Genomic DNA, 21,119 nt, shown 5'->3' on the forward strand with positions numbered 1-21,119 from the left:
GTGAGTGCACAGACAGGGCGGAAGTGGGCTGTGTGGCACACATGCGCTTAGGGGAGAAGGCAAATGCGCTCTTGTAGAGTGCTTCACTCACTACTTTCAGTTTGAGCTTACGGAATCGAGAAGAAAACCTCCCCAACTGTCTGTCAGCAAGGGAGGTGTTTCTTACCTTGGATACAAAGGTTCAGAATAAAAATAATAAATTAATCAAAATCAGCACTTTTATAAACTGCAAATGAGGAGATGCTTCCACACATACAGAAAGCTGAAGTGTTTTATTAGTGGGGTGTTTCCCTTTAATGATAACTACAGAATTTATCCCCAATTTTCAGGTTTTGAGAAGTTTTCAGCAATGTTATAGGTGGAAAATGTTATAGATCACATACTGATGCTAGAAATGTCCACGGTTGTGCCCTGTAATGAATGAGTAGGTGTACCATCAACAGGACTATCAGAATGCCTCCTGTAATCATTAAAGATCTTTTGTTCAGAATTTTAAGCTAATGATGAACACAGTATTCCAATATGTTGGGTTTCTTGTTATGGCTTGTTTTGCCTCTCATTACCAAGTTCCATTTTTTGGTTGTGATTGCAAGTTAACATTCTATGTTTGTTTCCTTTCAGTCCTTCTCGGTCATTTTGGTTTCCTGCAACATTCTACGTTTACTAGTAGATGAGACCGCAATGCCCAAAGGCTCCAAGGTAAATTGGGAAGTTCTTATACTGATGGCAGTGCAAACATATGTCATGTTAATGTAACTGAAAAAAAATACTCAATATATAGCTGTATTGCATTTCTAATCCAAACACTGATTTGAGGAACAGTGCCAGGGGACTGCAGACATTATAACCAATTCATGGAGATGTTACAGTGTCCCTTTAATGGATATCTGTGATGGTAACTTAATTTGAAATGGGATTGTACCATGCAAGACAACTTTAGTTTAGTCTAACTATAAATAGGTCTCTTTAACCTCAATATTTTTGATTTTCATGTAAATAAAAGAATGATCTAATACATTTTGTTGGTATCAATACCAAATTCCTTGAAGATGGCGGCTAAGGTTTAAATTGGTATAGGACACTTGAAGTATTCACTAATGTGGAAATGTTGGCAATTAAGTTTCAAATGTCCAGCTAAAATAGATGAATTAAAAAAAAAAAAATTGTATGGAGGGCAGTGGCTCTGAGTGTGGCCCAAATGGCCTATTGATAGTTAATTATGTCACTTGTAAGAACATATTTCTACAAACCAATATATTAAAACATCCATGGCACTTTGATATGACCTTTCAGGGCTAATTTACAAACTCAGAATATTCCTTGATATTAATAAAATGAACATCAGCTTTAGCCTGTCCAATATTGTCAATGTCGCCAAACCCGCTGTTTAATATTTGAGGGGTGCCCTTTTTAATACAGCGATAGTGAGAGATGATGGATTTAAACCACTATTTATCTTTTCGGTAATCTGACACACTAGACTTTCATGGATCGCAGTGGACTTTTGATTGTTCTTCCATCCTCTACTTTTAGTAACAAAAAAAAAAGATATATATTTTTGCATAGGGGTCTTGAACAGTTTAATAAAAGAAGCTGCTATTATTATTTTATGTAAGGGTTTACATATTTTGGCATCACTGAAACAGTCTTACGGGACCTGTGGTAGCATTCTGATACCTCTACAGTGGTTTTGGTAAATGTCTGGGTGTAAGCAAAGCTGGATACCTGCCAACCCTCTGATCTCATGTTGTGTGTAGGAACTGCTTAATGTTAAAGCATCTGAGTACAGAGCGTCCCAAGGCTGTGGCAGTACTAATTTGATAAAGATTTTTATCTCTATTTTTTTTTTCACGGCTTATACTTGTTTTGTTTAATGGGAATTCTTTTGCGATGTAAAATAAATTGGGCATGTAATATGCTCTGCGGTGAATAGTTTCTCTTTGATCAGTAGTTACCTTTTAGCAAGTATCAGGTTCTGTTTTGAACATTCGGTTTTATGTTGATATTGGCATTTGGAATATATACAAAAATACAGGTTTATCAATGTTTAGGGGTGTCCAACTTTGTCTCACGAGATGTTGTTGGACTATAATGCTTAGAATTCTGAAACCCCTAAATGGTTATAGTTCAAGTTGTAATACCAATAGTTTCTTATCCTCTGTCCCCCCAGGGGCAATTATGCTTATTCAAACTACTCAGATCATATAGCATCTGTCTCCTGTTCTTACACAGTCAATCCTTTCCCCTACTCCTTTCCAAACACCTGAGAATGAAATTACAGACACTTAACTATTCGGTCCTAACCATTAAAAAAGTTTGTCACCTAATACAGATTAAAGAACCGCTCATACACACATAAAAATGACAGTTTTAAATTTTACAAGGATACCTAAAATCGCCTATCTTGGGTAACAAATATGGGGATACAGTTACACGATATGGTCATATTATGTTAAGTCAACCACTACATCAAAGAGCCCTAATATCAGTTGGTCCTGCACTAATTGTAACATGGGAGATAAACATGCTTACTGCCATACTTACTGCTTAAACTGCTGCCAGAGACTGTCAAAGACCCAGAGACTTAAATTTATACTTTTCCCCGGTCTCCTCCAAAGGGACACTTACAGTGGAGGGGTGGGGTGCTCAACGTTTGTTACCGGTAAAAAGATTTCTGTGCCATTTAAAAAAAATAAAAATAATCTAAGAATAAAAATCCCATTCAATTCGTTGTGCTGTAGATTTATTGTAGAATATATGTAATTAAAATGAAGGTAAGAAAAAAAAAAGTTTATTCTACAGAACTAAACCTATGCTCAGGAGAAAGTGCCAATAATGACAAACAACGTGTGTTATTGTGATCCACCAGGAAATATAATTATTCTAGTTCCTCACTACACTTAGGTGACCTCTCGGGCTAGCACTAAATTAACCTTTCCAATGCAGCAGCAGAGATAAGTATTGCATTTTGAATGCCGTATTGGAGGTGGAGGAACTCTTCTCCTGTTCAATATATCTTGTAAGCTATACATTTGCTGGTAAATTCAGTGTATAGATTAAATGTAGGAGAATTTGTCATACATTTGATGTTTGTAGATGACAGATCCACTTGTCAAATTGTTTGTCTCCACCTGGTGTTCAAAATACAGAGGCACACAGTGGGATACATTTATGTATCACATACCACATCTCAAGTCACTTATCAACCAGATTCCATATTTAGCCATATTACGATTTCTGCTTTGTTGTAATCTCTGTCCATGGTGCTGGAGATGATCAGCCTGGTTTGAATTCAGTCTCACAACACATTGGATTGCCATGGTGTATATATCTTATAAACACAGAAAACAGAGAGAGACCACTAATCGAGGGTGTGCCCATACAGGAGGGTACAAAATTAACTAAAGTCCCATGGCTGCATAATGCAAATAAACGTAAATAACTAAATGGAAAATAAAAAAGTCTTTATTAAGGAGTTAAGTTGCTAAGAACCAAAAAATTGGTAACCCAAGAAAGTGCAGAAAAACTGTGAAAAAAGGGGGGGGGGGAGAGGGGAGAGGGGAGAGGGGAGGGGGGTATGTATGTGAAAACACGTGTTACACACACTAGGTCTCAATCTTTAAAGTAAAATAAAAAAGTAAAGGTCACGTAGGTATATCCCTCCGAAATAATATACTATATGTGGAGTATATCGTAGGGGGACCATGCAGTAGCGACGGGTTAAATACAGCAAGTACGTAAATAAACCTCCACTATGTTAGCACAGCTCAATGGCATAATGCGGTCACCTTTGTAGCTGCCCACCCAGTACGAATAACAATAAAGGTGAAGGTGTCGCCTATATAGTTGTCAAGGGCAGCAAAAAAGCCAGCGGGTGACCTCTACAGTAAGGTATATAGGTACAGGTAGAGCTGAAAGTCAGTACCACTGTAGAGACGCCTCTAAATCTCTACAGTGGTACTGACTTTCAGCTCTACCTGTACCTATATACCTTACTGTAGAGGTCACCCGCTGGCTTTTTTGCTGCCCTTGACAACTATATAGGCGACACCTTCACCTTTATTGTTATTCGAACTGGGTGGGCAGCTACAAAGGTGACCGCATTATGCCATTGAGCTGTGCTAACATAGTGGAGGTTTATTTACGTACTTGCTGTATTTAACCCGTCGCTACTGCATGGTCCCCCAACGATATACTCCACATATAGTATATTATTTCGGAGGGATATACCTACGTGACCTTTACTTTTTTATTTTACTTTAAAGATTGAGACCTAGTGTGTGTAACACGTGTTTTCACATACATACCCCCCTCCCCTCTCCCCCCCCCCCCTTTTTTCACAGTTTTTCTGCACTTTCTTGGGTTACCAATTTTTTGGTTCTTAGCAACTTAACTCCTTAATAAAGAGACTTTTTTATTTTCCATTTAGTTATTTACGTTTATTTGCATTATGCAGCCATGGGACTTTAGTTAATTTTGTACCCTCCTGTATGGGCACACCCTCGATTAGTGGTCTTTGGAAGCAGGACCCGTGCTCTCCCTTCCATCTACCCTAATACTTGGGATTTATCAGAAATTGCCTGCTTTCCAATCATAGGGTAGAGTCTACTCCCATTGAGATTTTGCTCAATTCTGAATAGAGAAAACCTAGTTTGTTGATAAAGTTAAAATTTTGTCATAACATAGTAATAACAGGAGTTGTTAAACGTGTCTGTCAATGGATGTAGTATGCTTCAGAAGTGTAAGTTTATATTACAATACAATGAGAGTTTCCAATTTTAAGCACTATAGAAGTGTTCTATGTATTTGTTAGATGTAGCAGAAAATATTTTCATATTTTCGTATTTCTTCTTTTTTCAGGGTACAGGTATTGGCGACGCGTCCCTCTTCACGTTTGGATTTGCAGGGGCTGCATTAGAAATAATTTTAATATTGTATCCTTCGATCCTTTGAAATATAGGCTGTGTGTGTGTGTGTGTGTGTGTGGTTGTGTGTATATATATATGTGGGAAAAGCAAGTTTTATTGTTTGACTGGTGTGCATATTTTTGTTTAACATTAACTATCCACAGACTTCAGGGGTTTTCGATCACAATTTTTTCCCCACCAGAACCTGTTTGGTTTTTGCACGCTACCCATCTATCTATCTATCTATCATCGATCCAGTATCTATCTATCTACACAGTATCTATCTATACAGTATCTATCTATCTGTACACACATTCACCAACATTTTGATAGTTTTGATGCAAAGGGATTCAACCATTTGTAAATGGTAAACGTAAAGTCTTCAAGCCAGCACCCAATCACTGTGTCTCTGTAGCTATCTGAAGCTCTCTATTGAGAAAAGAGTGTAAAAAAAAAAAAGTGCATATCAAAGGTATTCACTGAATGGTGAGCTATTGATTGACTGAGAGTTGCAGCCCACACATCAGTGGGTGCTGCTCCAAGGCTTTAATCGTTTAACCCCTTCAGGTAAACTTGTGTCCAGGACCTCTTCGCACCATAACAAATTCATTGCAAAATATAATTAAAATCTTTTAAACTGTGCCCTAGTTTAGTACCATTAACTAGGACAATCCCACGTAAGGATACCAAATTAGGGAGCTATCTACTAAAGAGCTGAAAGTGCAAAATTAATTTCATTTCAATTTCCGTTGATTTGGATGCTTCCGATTTGATGAATTCATACGAAATCTGATTTGTAACGAAGCAAACTGCGTATGCAGGAGATAATGAGCACATCACAAAAAAGTGACGTGATGGAAGTTAAGATCAACATCTTCAAGACACCTAAACTCTAGTCATTTGTACAATTTCCAGATTAGAAAACAAATGAAAAAGAGGAGTTAGAGAGGACTGTTTGTTTTATAACAATTGTATAATTCATACTTTTCAGGGACTGTTTGTTTTATTAACCCCTTGGGGACAAATGACGGAAATATTCCGTCATGATTCCCTTTTCTTTCTGAAGTTGTGTCCTTAAGGGGTTAAGATTGTAGAACGCGTACTGCTCAGGGACTGTTTCATAACGACTGTAGAACGCTTACTGCTCAGAGACTGTTTGTTGTATAATGATTGTAGAACACGTACTGCTCAGGGACTGTTTGTTGTATAATGATTGTAGAATGCGTACTGCTCAGAGACTGTTTGTTGTATAATGATTGTAGAACACGTACTGCTCAGGGACTGTTTGTTGTATAATGATTGTAGAATGCGTACTGCTCAGAGACTGTTTGTTGTATAATGATTGTAGATTGCATACTGCTCAGGGACTGTTTGTTTTTATATCGATTGTGGAATGTATACTGCTCAGAGACTGTTTGTTTTTATATCGATTGTGGAATGTATACTGCTCAGGGACTGTTTGTTTTTATATCGATTGTGGAATGTATACTGCTCAGGGACTGTTTGTTTTTATATCGATTGTGGAATGTATACTGCTCAGGGACTGTTTGTTTTTATATCGATTGTGGAATGTATACTGCTCAGGGACTGTTTGTTTTTTATAGCGATTGTAGAACGCATAGTGTTCAGGGACTGTTTGAAATATTATGATTGTAGAACGCATAGTGTTCAGGGACTGTTTGAAATATTATGATTGTAGAACGCATACTGTTCAGGGACTGTTTGTTTTTATAGCGATTGTAGAATGCATACTGTTCAGGGACTGTTTTTTTTTTTTTTTTTTTTTAGATTGGAGAGTGAATACTGCTCATGTGCTGTGGATTATGGAAGATTGTATCACAGCATGTTTTGCCTATCCACCCAATCTTTCGGGTTAGCAAAGCATTTCTTGGAGCTTTCATTTAACCTTGTCGTCCACATGTTTCTGAAGACCAATAATTTGAAATCTTTTAGTATGATAAGTTGAGCATCATAGGACCTGTCTGTCTGTAGATATATCTATCTATTATTATTATTATTATATTATTTATATAGCGCAATCAGATTCCGTAGCACTGTACAATGGGTGGACTAACATGCATGTAATTGTAACCAGACAACTGGACGTACAGGAACAGAGAGGTGGAGGGCCCTGCTCAATGAGCTTACATTCTAGAGGGAGTGGGGTATAGTGACACAAAGGGTAAAAGTCGGAGTAAAGAAGTAGGTTGTTAGAAATGTATTCACTGAGGGCTTAGTAGGTAATGTTTGACAGTTGCAGGAGAGGAGTCCTGGGGGGTGGGGGATAAAAACCTGCTAACAGTTTAATTGATATGCTTCCTTGAAGAATAGAGTTTTCAATGATTTTTTTGAATTAGTGGAGACTGGGTGAAATTCTTACAGAGAAGAGAAGGGAGTTCCACAGAAGAGGCGCAGCCCTGGAAAAGTCACGGAGGCAAGCGTTAGAGGTGGGAGTAAGACAGAGGATATACGTAGGTCTTTGTATATTAGGGAGGATAGGTAGGTTGGAGCAGCATTATGTAGGGACTTGTAAGCAAACACCAAAATTTGAAATTGATCCCTATATCTAACCGGGAGCCAATGCAGGGACTGACAGAGCGGGGAGGCATGGGAGGTTCGAGCGGACAGGAAAATGAGCCTCGCCGCCGCATTCATTATAGATTGCAATGGTGCAATCTGGGAACATGTAAGACCACTGAGAAGAGTATTGCAATAGTCCAGGCGAGAGAGAACAAGAGCATGGGCCAGCACCTTAGCTGCATCTGGGGTTAAATAGGGGCGGAAGCGCGCTATGTTTTTGAGATGGAAGCAACAGGATTTGGCGATCTACAGAAATATGTAGAGAGGTTGAAGTGTGTGTGTGTGTGTGTGTGTGTGTGTATATATATATATATATATATATATATGTATGTATATGTATGCGTATATATACACACATACACAATGTGTATCTCTCGACAGTGAACTGTAGTCTATTCCTTGTTAATTGAGAAGGGGGCTTTCTCTATCCAAGCACTTGCTGTGTTTTGTTTTTCCTTCATTCGTTGAGATGTTCCAGAGAGCATTGAGTACTCGAGTGAATCTTTCACATTCCTCTAGATTAGCATGTGTTTTCTTTTTGTTCCTTTATGTTACCTTGATTCTCACAGCTATCTCATGGTTTCCTCTGTCGTCGGCTTCTATAGCCTTCGCTTTTTTGGAAGTCTAGCTCCCAGGAAAGATGACACAACGATGACAAAGGTAAGGTAAAAACGTAAGGTGGTGATGTTGATGGCCCCCCTCCCCCCACCTCCTTTTCTTTTTTTCCCACCCTGGAACCAGCAGTTGGGCTATTTAGTAATTACCTTGAATGGCTCATTTGCCCTGAACAGTATTTGTTTATAAGCTGCGTAAACACAAACTGGACTATTTTCAAAATGCTAAATGAGTGGGAAAGGGCATGTGTGCTCTGTTTAGTTTGGAAGGCATCCATTCACTTGTAAAAAATAAAAAAAGAGGGGTCTCTAAAATAGCTGTACTTGTTCACCAGTCCATTGAAACCCCTGAATAGCGTTTTCTTTCTTCCCAAAGGAACGTATTGCTAATGAGTAACTTTGATTGTGCGAACTGTACTTCACTGAGGCTGTTTGAAATCTGAAGAACTTTGTTACTATGCGAAATAAGACAGAGTGATTCAAATTTAAATAATTAAACTAAAACTGGAGGGCCCCATTCAATCATTCCTTCCAAGTTAAGGCTAATTTGACCCCACAATTTGACACCGGCTTGATGGAAATAAAGCTGTTAAGTAATGCTTTGACACAAATGTATACTTTTTTTTTTTTTGTTGGTCATTCTCACAAGCTGTCTGCGGAGGTCAGTAACTATGGGCCTGGCATTTCTGCTCCTTCAATTATCCTTATGAAGCATTTCCCTTTTGTGTAAGGTGCTGCATTAAAAGAGTCTTAACTTTCTGGCCAAGTTACTTCTATTGAAGTTCCCTGCGCTCAATACACAAAATAAACACGGCAGCCCCAAAATCATTTTTTTATTGTACATTTGCAAAATATTTTACAGGTTTTACTTAAAGGAATGTTTTTTTTTTTTATTGCTTAAAGGGGTATATGTGGAGTAAAAATGAAATTTTTTTAATGCATTCGATAGATAATGCATTAAATGTAAAAAGGTACATTTTAAATCAATTAAAAAAAATGTAAAATACCCGAAATTTTCGCAGCTAGAATACTTTTGGTGGGCCTGCCTGTAGTGGAAGAGGAGAACTTTAATCGGGTGGTCAGGTGTGTGAGGTCTGATCTTATTCTAAATATCCATCCATCTGCGATTTATCCCATTGTACAGCACTGTGAAATTTGTTGGCGCTATATAAATAATAAAATAAAATAGTTTATCCACAGTGAGTAGTTGTACTTATCACATAGGTTGGATCTGCTCTGTAAACTGACTAGCAGTTATTCATTTAACGATTTTGGCATGGAACTTAAGAAAGATGGGTATTGTATATCTTGTCTGCTTTTTTAATACATTGAGAAACATGGAAAATAAAAACTGGAGGGGACTTCTTTTGTTTTGCATGTTCTCATAGTTATACTATCTAAGTAGGGTGCAGGAGTTTGTCTATAGATAGTTTTACAGAAATTCTGTGAAAAGGGGAAAGGGGCAAATGTTGCTTCGAGAATATTTCTACAAAGACGGTGTCATTCTTTACTGTACACTGCATAATTTAGTATCATCACAGACCGGGCTATTAACTAAAGGGAGGATTCAAAGTGAATTTTAAATTCAAAATATCCAAACTGGAAATATTCTCAAAGTCAGCTACGCTTTCCGATAAGCTACTCTGGTGTTAACTCATTTTGTTAAATAATCCTGAAATAATTACACAATAGAAGATTTGCCAAATAATTACACAATATGTCATTCGCAAGCAGGCACACTTCTAAACTTCAATCTGATGTTCAGTTTTTAATTACGTCTTTCGCATACATGTCTCCCTTTATTTATTGTTTGACAGATCATCGGGAATTGCGTTTCAATTCTAGTTCTTAGCTCCGCTTTGCCAGTCATGTCAAGAACATTAGGTATGTCTCTTAGAAGAATGTTTCTCCTTTGATCTTTCTGTGGCATTTTGTATTAGTTTGTTTGTTTTTGTGTAATACAAGGCAGAGGTCTACAACTGATGAGTAAAACATGTTCTATTGAAAATGAATCACAATCTATAGACACAAGGGATTAGGTTTTTATTTTATTTTTTTTTTAATTACCTCCGCAGCCAATGTATGTGGCCGCTAATAGGTTTCAAGTAATGCAGGGATCCTTTCCACCAATAAAATAGCAGTTTATTTACTTAAGATAAAAACAGAATTTTAGCTAATTGAAAACCAAATTGCAAAATTTAGGCAAAAAGTACTTTGATTAAAAACTGACTATTTTAGCATAAAGTTTGCAATTTGAATTTCAATCCCCTATAATTCAATCCTTAGTGAATAAACCCCACACATGGAGATTTTAATAAATTGCGGTTGGGGAACCGAAAGACAAAAAAGGTAGTGGTGGTTTTCTCCGAGTGTCATTAAATGCAGAGTGGTCAACAGGAGCAGTCTCTTAGTTTCCATGGTGATTGCCCACTTGTAGAATCTTGCCCCAGAAATGCCTTGATAAATAACCCCCATAGAATTGTTGTCACCAGATAGAATAATAAGAAGTTTCCATGAAAGGGCAGTGGTTCTGCCTGTTTTTTTCTGGAGTATCTCGTAGCTTAGTCATGCACACGTTGTTACTACTTGTGTGAAGAACAAGCAATCTTTAAATATCTATTATTCGCAGCACAGAAAATGTCGCCTGCTTAACATGCTGGATTAACCCTGCTGTTATTTTATACTTTTGTTACACCAATAACTTAAAAAAAAAAAAAAAAAAAATTATTCATGAATTTAAGAAATGTATGTAAACAGATGTATAAAAAAAATGCCTGTGGGAACTGTCACGTAAGCCTGTCCTCTGCTCCCATCTTTCTAAAGCTGATTTTGTGTCTTCTATAATGCAAGATTGTCGGAAACAGTTGGAAGTAATGTACACTGGTTATTGAGAGGAAGAGTGCTTGCTGGGTACAATTGTCATTACAAAGAAAACAAATTAATGTTGAAACTTACTTTTTTTTTCTGCCTGCCTAACAAACGACATTCCTGAATAGTTTGCCATAGAGATAAATAAAAGAATAAAACAGAAAGGGAAATAGAAGGATGGTACAATCAGACTTCAGCTAACAACGCACAGATGCAGCTGTCCAAACAGGATTAATAGACTGCATTAGGGTACAGTGAGTCATGAGGTGCTTTGCAAAATATCAACATGCATTGCCTTACATGCCATGCCCAATGCCTTTCAATAGATGAAAGGGAATAAATACGTTAAACAGATTCATAGCCTTCTCACCGTATTTAAAAAACAAAAAACAAAAAAAAAAACATTTTATTTTTTATTTTTTTTTGCTGTGTGTGTATGTATCAAAGAGAGAATTGGACTAACCATGATGGGAAAGGCAAACGAAAATACACACAATAGAGCAATGCAGTGCCTTTTTTTTTTTTTTTTATCCTGTAGCCAATTCAGCACGGAATAAAAATGTGTTTTTGTTTTGTTTTCTTTTATCGCATGATGCTTGGCTCCCTCTTTCTGTTATATTCGTTATTTATATGTTATAATGTAATTATTTAACAGTGATCGCTAAATATGGGCCGTATAAACAGACATATTCTCCTAATCCACTCATCCACAACAAAATCCAACAGACAAAAAAAAATAAAATAATAATTTTCACATTATAGCAATGAGTGAAATTACGGTAACTTAATTGATATGTATTTTTTGCTGATATTTATGCAATGGTTTGTCACTCTCTACCTTAAATGATTCCAGGTTTAATAGCTTGGGTTCAATTCTGTGCAGTCACAGGGCTTGCAAATGTGTCCACTTTATTCAAATACCTCACAAAGTGTTAGATCTGTACGAGTGTGACACAATAAAATGGACACATTTTCAAACCTCTGAGTTCATCCCTTGGTTGTGTTTATCTATAATATTCTATATTACATGATGTTTTTCAGTTAGTGTTGGGGTATTGTATGGATAAAATGACATTACTGTAATCGCAGTACTAGGACATACATATCCCAGTGCTGCCTAAGAATAGTGGGAATTATAGTCACAGGTGACAGCTACTGCTTGGGATTGTAGCTCCAATTAATCTCTGGGTCATGTATGTCCCATTCTACCTGAAATTAGGGTCTCCACACTGCGAAAAAGTGAATGTGCATTCTTGCCCATTCATTATGATAAATAACATCACAAATTACATAACCATCTATGCAGTATAACGTTTGGAAAATATGAACCTATTTGAATAAAGAAGATGATGCAATGGCATTTTCATTCTACATTATTTAAACCATCAAAGAGAATATTTTAAACATTTTCCATCCGTTATTCTAAGACAATCTGTACTTGGTGATTTAGTGAGATTTTATTGACCTCACATGATTGTAGTGAATTTATGTGACAATGTCAATAATATGGGAAATTGGGCTAATTTTGCCAGTGTCTAGTTGTGTCTAGGACTTATTGCTACAGCAGGAGATGTTTTATACATACATTGTTCTCATCAAATTTCTGCAGCGATGACTGCATTCTCAAAGAATCTCATTTTCAAACTACTCTGTGATACAGAGCTCATAGTCCTATAAATCACTATAATACAAAGTCCTTGTTACAGAATCTTTCACATTTATAATTGCATTTTCTCTTGTGAAAAATATCAACAACAAAAAAACATCTTGTCAGTGTCGAAAGATAAATGGCTAAACATGTACGTGTAAGCTCTTGTAACACACTTTACACCTTTGTCTTTCAGGGATCACAAGATTTGATCTACTGGGAGATTTTGGAAGATTCAATTGGCTGGGGAACTTTTACATTGTTGTCGCATACAATTTGTTGTTTGCTATTGTGACAACATTGTGCTTGGTCCGTAAATTTACATCAGCTGTTCGGGAAGAGCTTCTAAAGGCAATTGGTAATGTATTTATTAATTGTGCTGGCTGGCATGACATGCATATTGATATAAGTTTGCATAAATTATTTTTTTTCCCAGTCCCTTTTTATTGTGGTAATCACCTGACAATCATATAAGACAATACAATACACGTCAAAGATTCAATTGTGAATAACCTGTATGCAAGATAAGCAATACCTCCTTTTGTAATCGAAATACAATTGGTACTTAAAAATAAAATGAAGTACTTATAGATGTATAAACCACATGGAGGTCACTCATCTCGAGTAAATATAACATTAGTGATCTCAATAGTTAGGCCCTTTGGATAAACTGGAAAAAAAACAAAAAAACATATAAAATAAAGAGCCAGCCAAGCAGCAGGGCAATCAACTTCTAAGAATAAACACTCATCCTATTCCCATGTTGGGTAAGGCAAGGGAGGGTGCATAAACAACTTCCAATAACATATAGTGTTGGTTTTGTAGCTCCGGAACAAAACCATACTTGCCCCAGACTTGAAGAGGAGTCTTCATCCATGCGCCATAAACCTGGCCATTGACAATGTCTACATTTTTCCCCTGGAAAGTAGAGTCAATTTGTCAAGTTGTTGGGTTTGACTCATCTTGTAAGTAGTTTTTGACAAGTGTGGACAGTGTGTTGGGTAGCATTCTCCGAATGGCCCTTGACCTAGGAAGACATACACATTGAGAGGGTGCTGCGGTAAATTACGGATATGCTTTTATCCCATTGCTGTGGAACACCAGCCTTACTGTAAGTAATATAGGAGATTGAGGTTGCTTTCTGGTGTAACCAAGTGTAGACAAAATATTTGCAGATTGTGGGCATGACGCCGGCCACATGGCCCCTCACCCAGCTTATGAGATGTGGACTGTCCTTTTGTATCAGAGAGCAGTCTGTGACTGACAGCAACCTCCATAATGGGGACCTGGAGAATCCCCACCGGTCCAGAGTGAGGGGGAACAAAAGACTCTGAAAATAACTCCACTGCAAGAAAGGTTAGAGACGAGGCGAGTGATCAGCCACATCCTTCACCAAGGCCGCAATAAGTTCCAGCGGCTATCAAGTCAAGGGAAATTAGCATGTTAAGCTTCTACCCAGTTACTGGTGACGTCAGACGGTTTTGCTGTATATTTATAAAGGTTCTAGTTAAAAGTACCATATATACTTGAGTATAAGTCAAGTTTTTCAGCACATTTTTTATGCTGAAAAACCCCAACTTGACTTATACTCGAGTTAATGTCTGTATTATGGCAACTTACATTGCCATAATACAGACCAGGACCGCCGGGCTCATTACAAGCCCGGCGGTCCTGTTGGGGGCGGTAACTCACCTTTCCTGCAGCTCCTCCTGTCAGCTCCCTTCTCTCACCTCTGGTCCGTCCAGCTCCTCTGTCAGCTCCCACTGTAAGTCTCGCGAGAGCCGCGAGACTTACAGTGGGAGCTGACAGAGGAGCTGACCGGACCGGCGCGGAGGAGAAGGGAGCTGCAGGAGAGGTAAGTAAATGCTTCCTGCCAGCCCCCCTCCTACAAAGCCCATCCACTGAACCACCAGGGAATAAGAGCCCCCCTCCCTGGCCAGCAAACAAGCAGGGAGGGGGAACAAAAATAAATAAATAAACATGTATATAATAAAATAATAATAATGAAAATATTATAATAAAAAAGCCCCCCCCCCCCCACCGAGGCTCTGCATCACACACACTGCATTCATACACACACACACACACACTGCATTTATACACACACATACACACACTGCATTCACACACACACACACACACTGCATTCATTGTATACACACACTGTAAATAAATATTCAATTAATATAATTTTTGGGGGATATAATTTTACCCTAGTCTTATACTCGAGTCAATAAGTTTTCCCAGTTTTTGGGGGTAAAATTAGGGGTCTCGACTCATATTCGGGTTGACTTATACTTGAGTATATACGGTAAGTTCAGGATTCAGCAAATCTCCAAAAATCTCTGAGAAGCTCACTTGCATGGCAGGCAATAAAGGGAGCAAACCCTGCACCCATTTGCACATTTTTAAGCAGATTATATCTTTCATTTTACGGTCATTAAGGTGTTAAAGTGCACCAAAAATTCTAAGATGACTTGCATGTACACCTATACCAAATTTCAGGTAAAATGTTCGTTTTTTTGTTCTTTATTTATTTGCATAGAAGTCCAAATGCCCAACTTAATGGTGACTAGCTGGTGACAAGTTTGCACACAGTGTAGTATCAAAGCAGTAAACTGTGCTTTGCGTGCAATTTTAAATTATCGTTTAATCTGTTTGCCACCGCAGTGTGTTAGTGAAATATCAGGCTGTGCCTAAATCATCAATTTTCTCTAACTACACCACAAGTTAGTTCCAATTTGTGGGTAAGAATACAGTTATTTTTGCTGGGTGAGTGTTTTTTAATTAATCCTTTTTAACATAATTTTTTACATTTAGCAAACATTTTTATATATATATATCCCCCCTTTTGCATCAATTTACAGCTGTTCATGATGTCATTACCTAAGTTTGTGGACATGGTAGTTAAACTGCTATGTTCTTTTCTGTTGTACAAAGTGCATTTGCTAAGAGAACTTTTTTAACTTTTATTTTATTTACATGCAGTTGCTGCATTGCTTTTAATATGATTACTCTTAGTTGTTAAAAAAAAATTTAAAAAAATTATCATGTGAAGAAGAAATCCAATTGCCAAATCAGATAATAAACATGAATAAATATTCGCTGCAATTTTCAGTATTTGTTGTTGGTCTATACAATATTATTTTGTAAGGGCTCAAAATTTTAGTTAGTCAGTAGGTGAGCAAGAATTTAGCCCTAGTGTCACATTTACAATGGCGACTATCTTTTCGATCTGTCTGGTAGCGCAGAAACTGAAAATTTGAGCCTCAGTATTGTTGCTTCCTTTTTTCTTTTTTCCACTATTTAAAGTACCACGTTTTTAGAAGTCCCATCTCTCTGGAGATGCTTGCCCCCACTGATTTTTGTATTGTTTTGCAGGTTTAGATAAACTTCAGTTGTCGAGTGAAGCTACGGATTCCTCTTCTACCAATGGCCATCAGAAAACACTGTGACCATGTGTCTGAGAATTGAAGATGGTGACGTTTTGTTTACTCGGTTCCTTTTTATAACAAAGTTCATTACAATACGTGCACAGAATTATAGTCTTAAGTGTGAGTTACAATGGAGGGGGGAGGGCAGTACAGATCACTCATTTTTGCTTTGCATTATTATAATTTATAAATATTGAACACTTTAGGTGTCAGGTTAAAAGGAAACATTTACATCATTGCTATCAAGAAGTTTAAGATTTTAGAAATATATATTGCTTAATGTTACAGATTGTGACTGTTTACTGTTTATCATCTATTGATTTAAATAACCTAGTCTGACAGCATGGCAGTCACGTAGGGGTTTATTCACAGAACAACCCAAACGAGTGGTATTAATTCAACAACACAAACTCTATTGGCACTATTTTTGTATTTATTTTTTTGCTTTGAATGTGTAATCAAAAAGGGAGCGGAGAGTAAAATTAAAAACAAACCGTGTATCATACTGTGTCACCTAGCATTCACTGAGTGGATGTAAGTGCACTAACATTGTACAGAGCTACCAACGCTGCTCTGTTCTGTGCATGTTAATAAAAGGAGAGGCACATATAACATTTTTATATTTGTTAAGATATGAAACATATTTCCACTATTTTCTGTGTTCTTTTCACACCATATCTGCTTCAGTTAGAAGATATCGCTGCCCTAGTAAACGCCTCTCCTATTTATGTACATTAGTTATTTTAACCCCTTAAGGACACATGACACATTTAAGGGGTTAAAGCAGAACTGATCTTGCTTTGTACTATTTGAGTGAACATTCAGAACCTCTTAGATGGATAACTGTTCGTAAGTAGCAGTTTGGTTTTTACGGATTTTTTTACACTTTGTTGTTCTGATGACTTACACATTGAAAAAAAAAAAAAAAAGAAACCATTAGAATTAATTTGCGTTTTTTTTAAATTAATATTTGTATATTCTCCACTCATTTTTTTCCCTTTCTTCAGCTAGACCTGTGGTTTAAGGCATACAAACATGTATGTTGTTGCAAATGCAATATATTCCATATGATAAATTATTAATTCATTAGACGTCCTGTTTTTTTCCCCATCTCTTATTATTCACTAAGCACTGTGTTCTAGGTTAATTATTACCTAAAGCTGAGAGTTTGGTTCATCTGGAGTGCTATACACTCAGACATGCGTTAAAGAATTAGTTCTCTGAGTGCACATCCTGAGGGTTGTCCAGTGCATCTCAAAGCTGCTCTGGTTCCCCTGTGTATTGAGTCCCCGTTGAATTCTGTTGGAAACTCTACCCTTGAATTCAATATTACAATACCATTTCATATTGATCTACATTAAGTTCAGACTCCGGGGTAGGCATGGAGAACATTTTTTTCTTCTTCAAACAGTAAAGAAAATGGTTACATCCATTGGATACCATCAATTACAGTAAATTAATGTCAAGAGCCCAGCAGTGATAGTAGTGTTATCAAGTTTGGATTTGTGTTCCTCCTCACCATTCCATCTTTATTATAACTCTACATTCCGCTACTAGGAAACCAGCTTTGTCTGGCATTCTGCTATAACATGGATTCCCAACATGCTGCTGCAACATTGCTTTAATTGCTCGATCTGTATTTGTGTGTTCATTTAAATCTCTCACCAAAAATACATGGGCATTTCAACAAGCAACTAGCATCACAATATCAAGAAGAACTTATTGACCATCTTTGTAATTTCCTCAAAGACCAAACATGCTCATTGCACATATTTATACCCCACCACTTTGTGCTGGAAGGAACAGCGGGCTCTGACGCAGTGTGCGCTTGCCTGACCCTTAAAGTAACATTGCCCTTTTAATTTGGATATGTCTGCAATCGTGATCAGACTGTGTTTCTGGTACTGGACAGATCTATCCCGTACTACCTTGTATCCATATCATTTCACAGTGGCTGCTCCCTAGCACTAATGAAGGAGTAGGTCAAATATGTTCACTTTAGACTGGCCAGGCTCTGCAATTACTTCAGAAATAAATTTTTTCCATAAAGCACAGCTGGAGTTCACAACATCTGGAGTGCGAAAGCGAACAGTTACTGAGATATATATATACACATACATACATACATACACACACACAAACACACACACATCAGGAGAACGGGTGTGTCCAGTATATACAGAGTAGGTACTGCCTATCACTATTGTGTAACTGCAGAAAAAATGGCCCTTAGACAATTGAATGCTTTAGAACAGGGGTGCCCAAAAGGTAGATCCCCAGAATTTGGAGAACTACAACAGCCTTTAAAATGGCAAAGCATCATGGGAGTTGTAGTGCTTTCAAACTGATTGTTTCAGTCTATGGTTATTTCACAGTTTACATACTAATAACTGATTTCCGTGAATTCACTGTTAGCCAAGTAGTGTTGCCTCGTTTTAGCTGCACATGGAGGCCACTAGTTTAACATTCCGTGAGCTACCATTACTGTGTAACCCCTCTATGTTCAGCTGACAAACCCATTCTGTGTAAATTAGATTTTTTTTTTAAATTTGTGATAGTTGGGAAATTGTCACCTAAAATTGGTTATTTCCGCAAACTCTCTTCTGTGAATAAATTCAATGACTCTCCCCAACAATGCTTAAAGGAAAACTCCAGTGCCAGGAAGACAATCCGTTTTCCTGGCACTGCAGGTCCCCTCTCCCTCCCACCCCCCAATCCCCAGTTGCTGAAGGAGTGAAAACCCCTTCAGTCACTTACCTGAGGCAGCGACGATGTCCCTCGTCACTGCCTCCTCCTCCACGCCGCTCCTCCTACTGACTCCGTCGGCCGGTGGGCGAGACTGATCGCGCCCACTGGCCGGGGAGACCTAATACGCATGCACGGCAATGCCGTGCATGCGCATTAGCGCTCCCCATAGGATAGCATTGAAAAAGATTTTCAATGCTTTCCTATGGGGAAATGAGCGACGCTGGAGGTCCTCACACAGCGTGTGGACGTCCAGCGACGCTCTAGCAAAGAAAATCTTTGCTATAAATCAGGACGTTCCCTCTAGTGGCTGTCTAGTAGACAGACACTAGAGGTGGAGTTAACCCTGCAATGTAATTATTGCAGTTTATAAAAAAAAACCTGCAATAATTACACTTGCAGGGTTAAGAGTAGTGGGAGTTGGCACCCAGACCACTCCAATGGGCAGAGGTGGTCTGGGTGCCTGGAGTGTCCCTTTAAACTTTGTTTACAGACTACGTTAGGCAAAAAGCGCTCTGTGGAATAAGATTAATTTAAGATTAGTAATTTGAAAGGCTTCACCACTGACTATTATAAAAGTAATAGGTCGTTTGACTTCAACTCCTTATCATTCCCATCAGTTATCAGTGCACTGAAAATAATGCAAATTGTAGCTTGGCAACAATCTCAGGACTGCATGCTGATCTAATTCGAGAAGTAATTTTGAACATATTGAGGTGATCCCTAGATCTGTGTTTCCAGCCCACTGGGCACAGCAACACTTCTGGATTGAAACATTTTTCCCATTTTTGATTCTATGGGTACAAGATTTTACGGAGGTTACAGAAAAAGGTGCATTGACTACAAACTATTTTGACATAGAGGGGTGAGGTATGCATTAGAGCTAGGTTTACACACCATTTCCTGTTAAGCACTGTGCTTTCTTGGTTTTCTTTTGCACGGCATTATGGTATACAAGATATTTACATCATATGCCAGTCTGTGCCTGGACAACCTTATATATGATAAAACCTTTGTGTTTGGAAATACCAACATTATACTGTTTCTTAAAAACAAATGTAAAATGCTTACACTCTGCATCAATTGTAAAACTTTGTGAGCACATAGATTTAGATGTTTTGTTACATTTTATTTTATATATAGCTTTGCTTGAAATGTTACTGTGAATTTTTCACTTTATAGTGGATTTACATTTTTAGATTGTGTTTGTATTCCTTTTAAAAACCCTTTGGTGCCAAAGGGTACTGCACCCTGCCGTCACTAAAACACTCCAAATGTGAATATATTAAGCATAGATCAATATATTATTCCACCTACTGAGAATTTGAGTCATGTTGAACTCTTTTTGTGATGCAATACATTTTAAAATTAGGTAGTTTACAGGGTTTTATGTATATGCAATCGCTTTACCAAATCCGTTAAATCGGTATTTGATCATCAACATAACAATTATTTTTATTTTCGTTTATAATTAAGCACTCTCTCTTTTTTTCTTAAATTCACTTTTTAAAAAAAGTTTTTTTAAATACTATGCACTTGATGAAATATAAGAGCAATAACGTGTTTTCTTTTTTTGGGGGGTGGGGGTTATTTTATTAATCACATTTTAGTTTTGTTTACACATAGTTACCCTCAAAGTCTGGAAGTAAAAATCAAAAAGGTTTTTCTTTAATTGAGACCAAATCGTGTTACGACTAGAATGGAGTTATTTTCCTAACTGAGCATACTTTTCCTGATAAGAATGTAAATTCACCTCCGCTGAAAATAAGATCTGAATTTTAGAGTCCATTGTTCTAATCCTTTAAAGATTACATATAATTGGTCGTACTAAATAATCTGGATATTTGTATTGAGGATAAGGTTCATTTAAAGTGGCAGTAATTGAAATGATAAAACTACTTCTCACCTGATCCCGACTCCTAGTTTTTATTAAAATTGTTACAGGGTATTGCTGACACTTTGCAATCAAGTTGTGACAACAACATTGAAAGTCAGTGGTCCTTAAAAGGTTTTATGATAATCAGAGCAATCCGAGAATTTGAAAGGATTATGTTCATCTTTAAATGCCTGTGCTTTTTCGGATCTTCAAAGAATTCAAAGTCATTTAAAATCCTTGCTCAGAACATAGCAACAGCGGAGGATTTCAGAATCCCCTCAGAGGGGCAACACATCTTACTGATGGAGTCCAGAAAACATGCTCTGTTCGTGAGCCTTTTGGCTTAACTTTCAAAATCTGTATGTCAAAGATGACTTTAGTTATCTATAGCCATATACAGACCATACATCAAGGTAGTATATGGCTGAATACTGGGAGCTGTGTGGT

At 37.5% G+C, this 21,119-nt stretch overlaps 1 protein-coding gene across 2 annotated transcripts in view; it reads left to right on the forward strand.

The window, feature by feature from the left end:
• Nucleotides 1-18,152, forward strand: part of LMBR1 (limb development membrane protein 1) — a 114,854-nt gene extending 96,702 nt beyond the window's left edge. For both annotated transcript variants that reach the window (XM_063452670.1, XM_063452669.1), the window contains 6 exons: nt 622-699; nt 4,861-4,934; nt 8,057-8,147; nt 9,919-9,985; nt 12,814-12,975; nt 15,999-18,152. In XM_063452670.1, coding sequence (XP_063308740.1) covers nt 622-699; nt 4,861-4,934; nt 8,057-8,147; nt 9,919-9,985; nt 12,814-12,975; nt 15,999-16,072 — 546 coding nt within the window. In that variant the 3' untranslated portion in view covers nt 16,073-18,152. The remainder of the gene's footprint in view (nt 1-621; nt 700-4,860; nt 4,935-8,056; nt 8,148-9,918; nt 9,986-12,813; nt 12,976-15,998) is intronic.
• Nucleotides 18,153-21,119: the final 2,967 nt, after the last annotated feature.

This window comes from Pelobates fuscus, chromosome 4 (genome assembly GCF_036172605.1).
Source record: "Pelobates fuscus isolate aPelFus1 chromosome 4, aPelFus1.pri, whole genome shotgun sequence".
Lineage (NCBI taxonomy): Eukaryota > Metazoa > Chordata > Amphibia > Anura > Pelobatidae > Pelobates > Pelobates fuscus.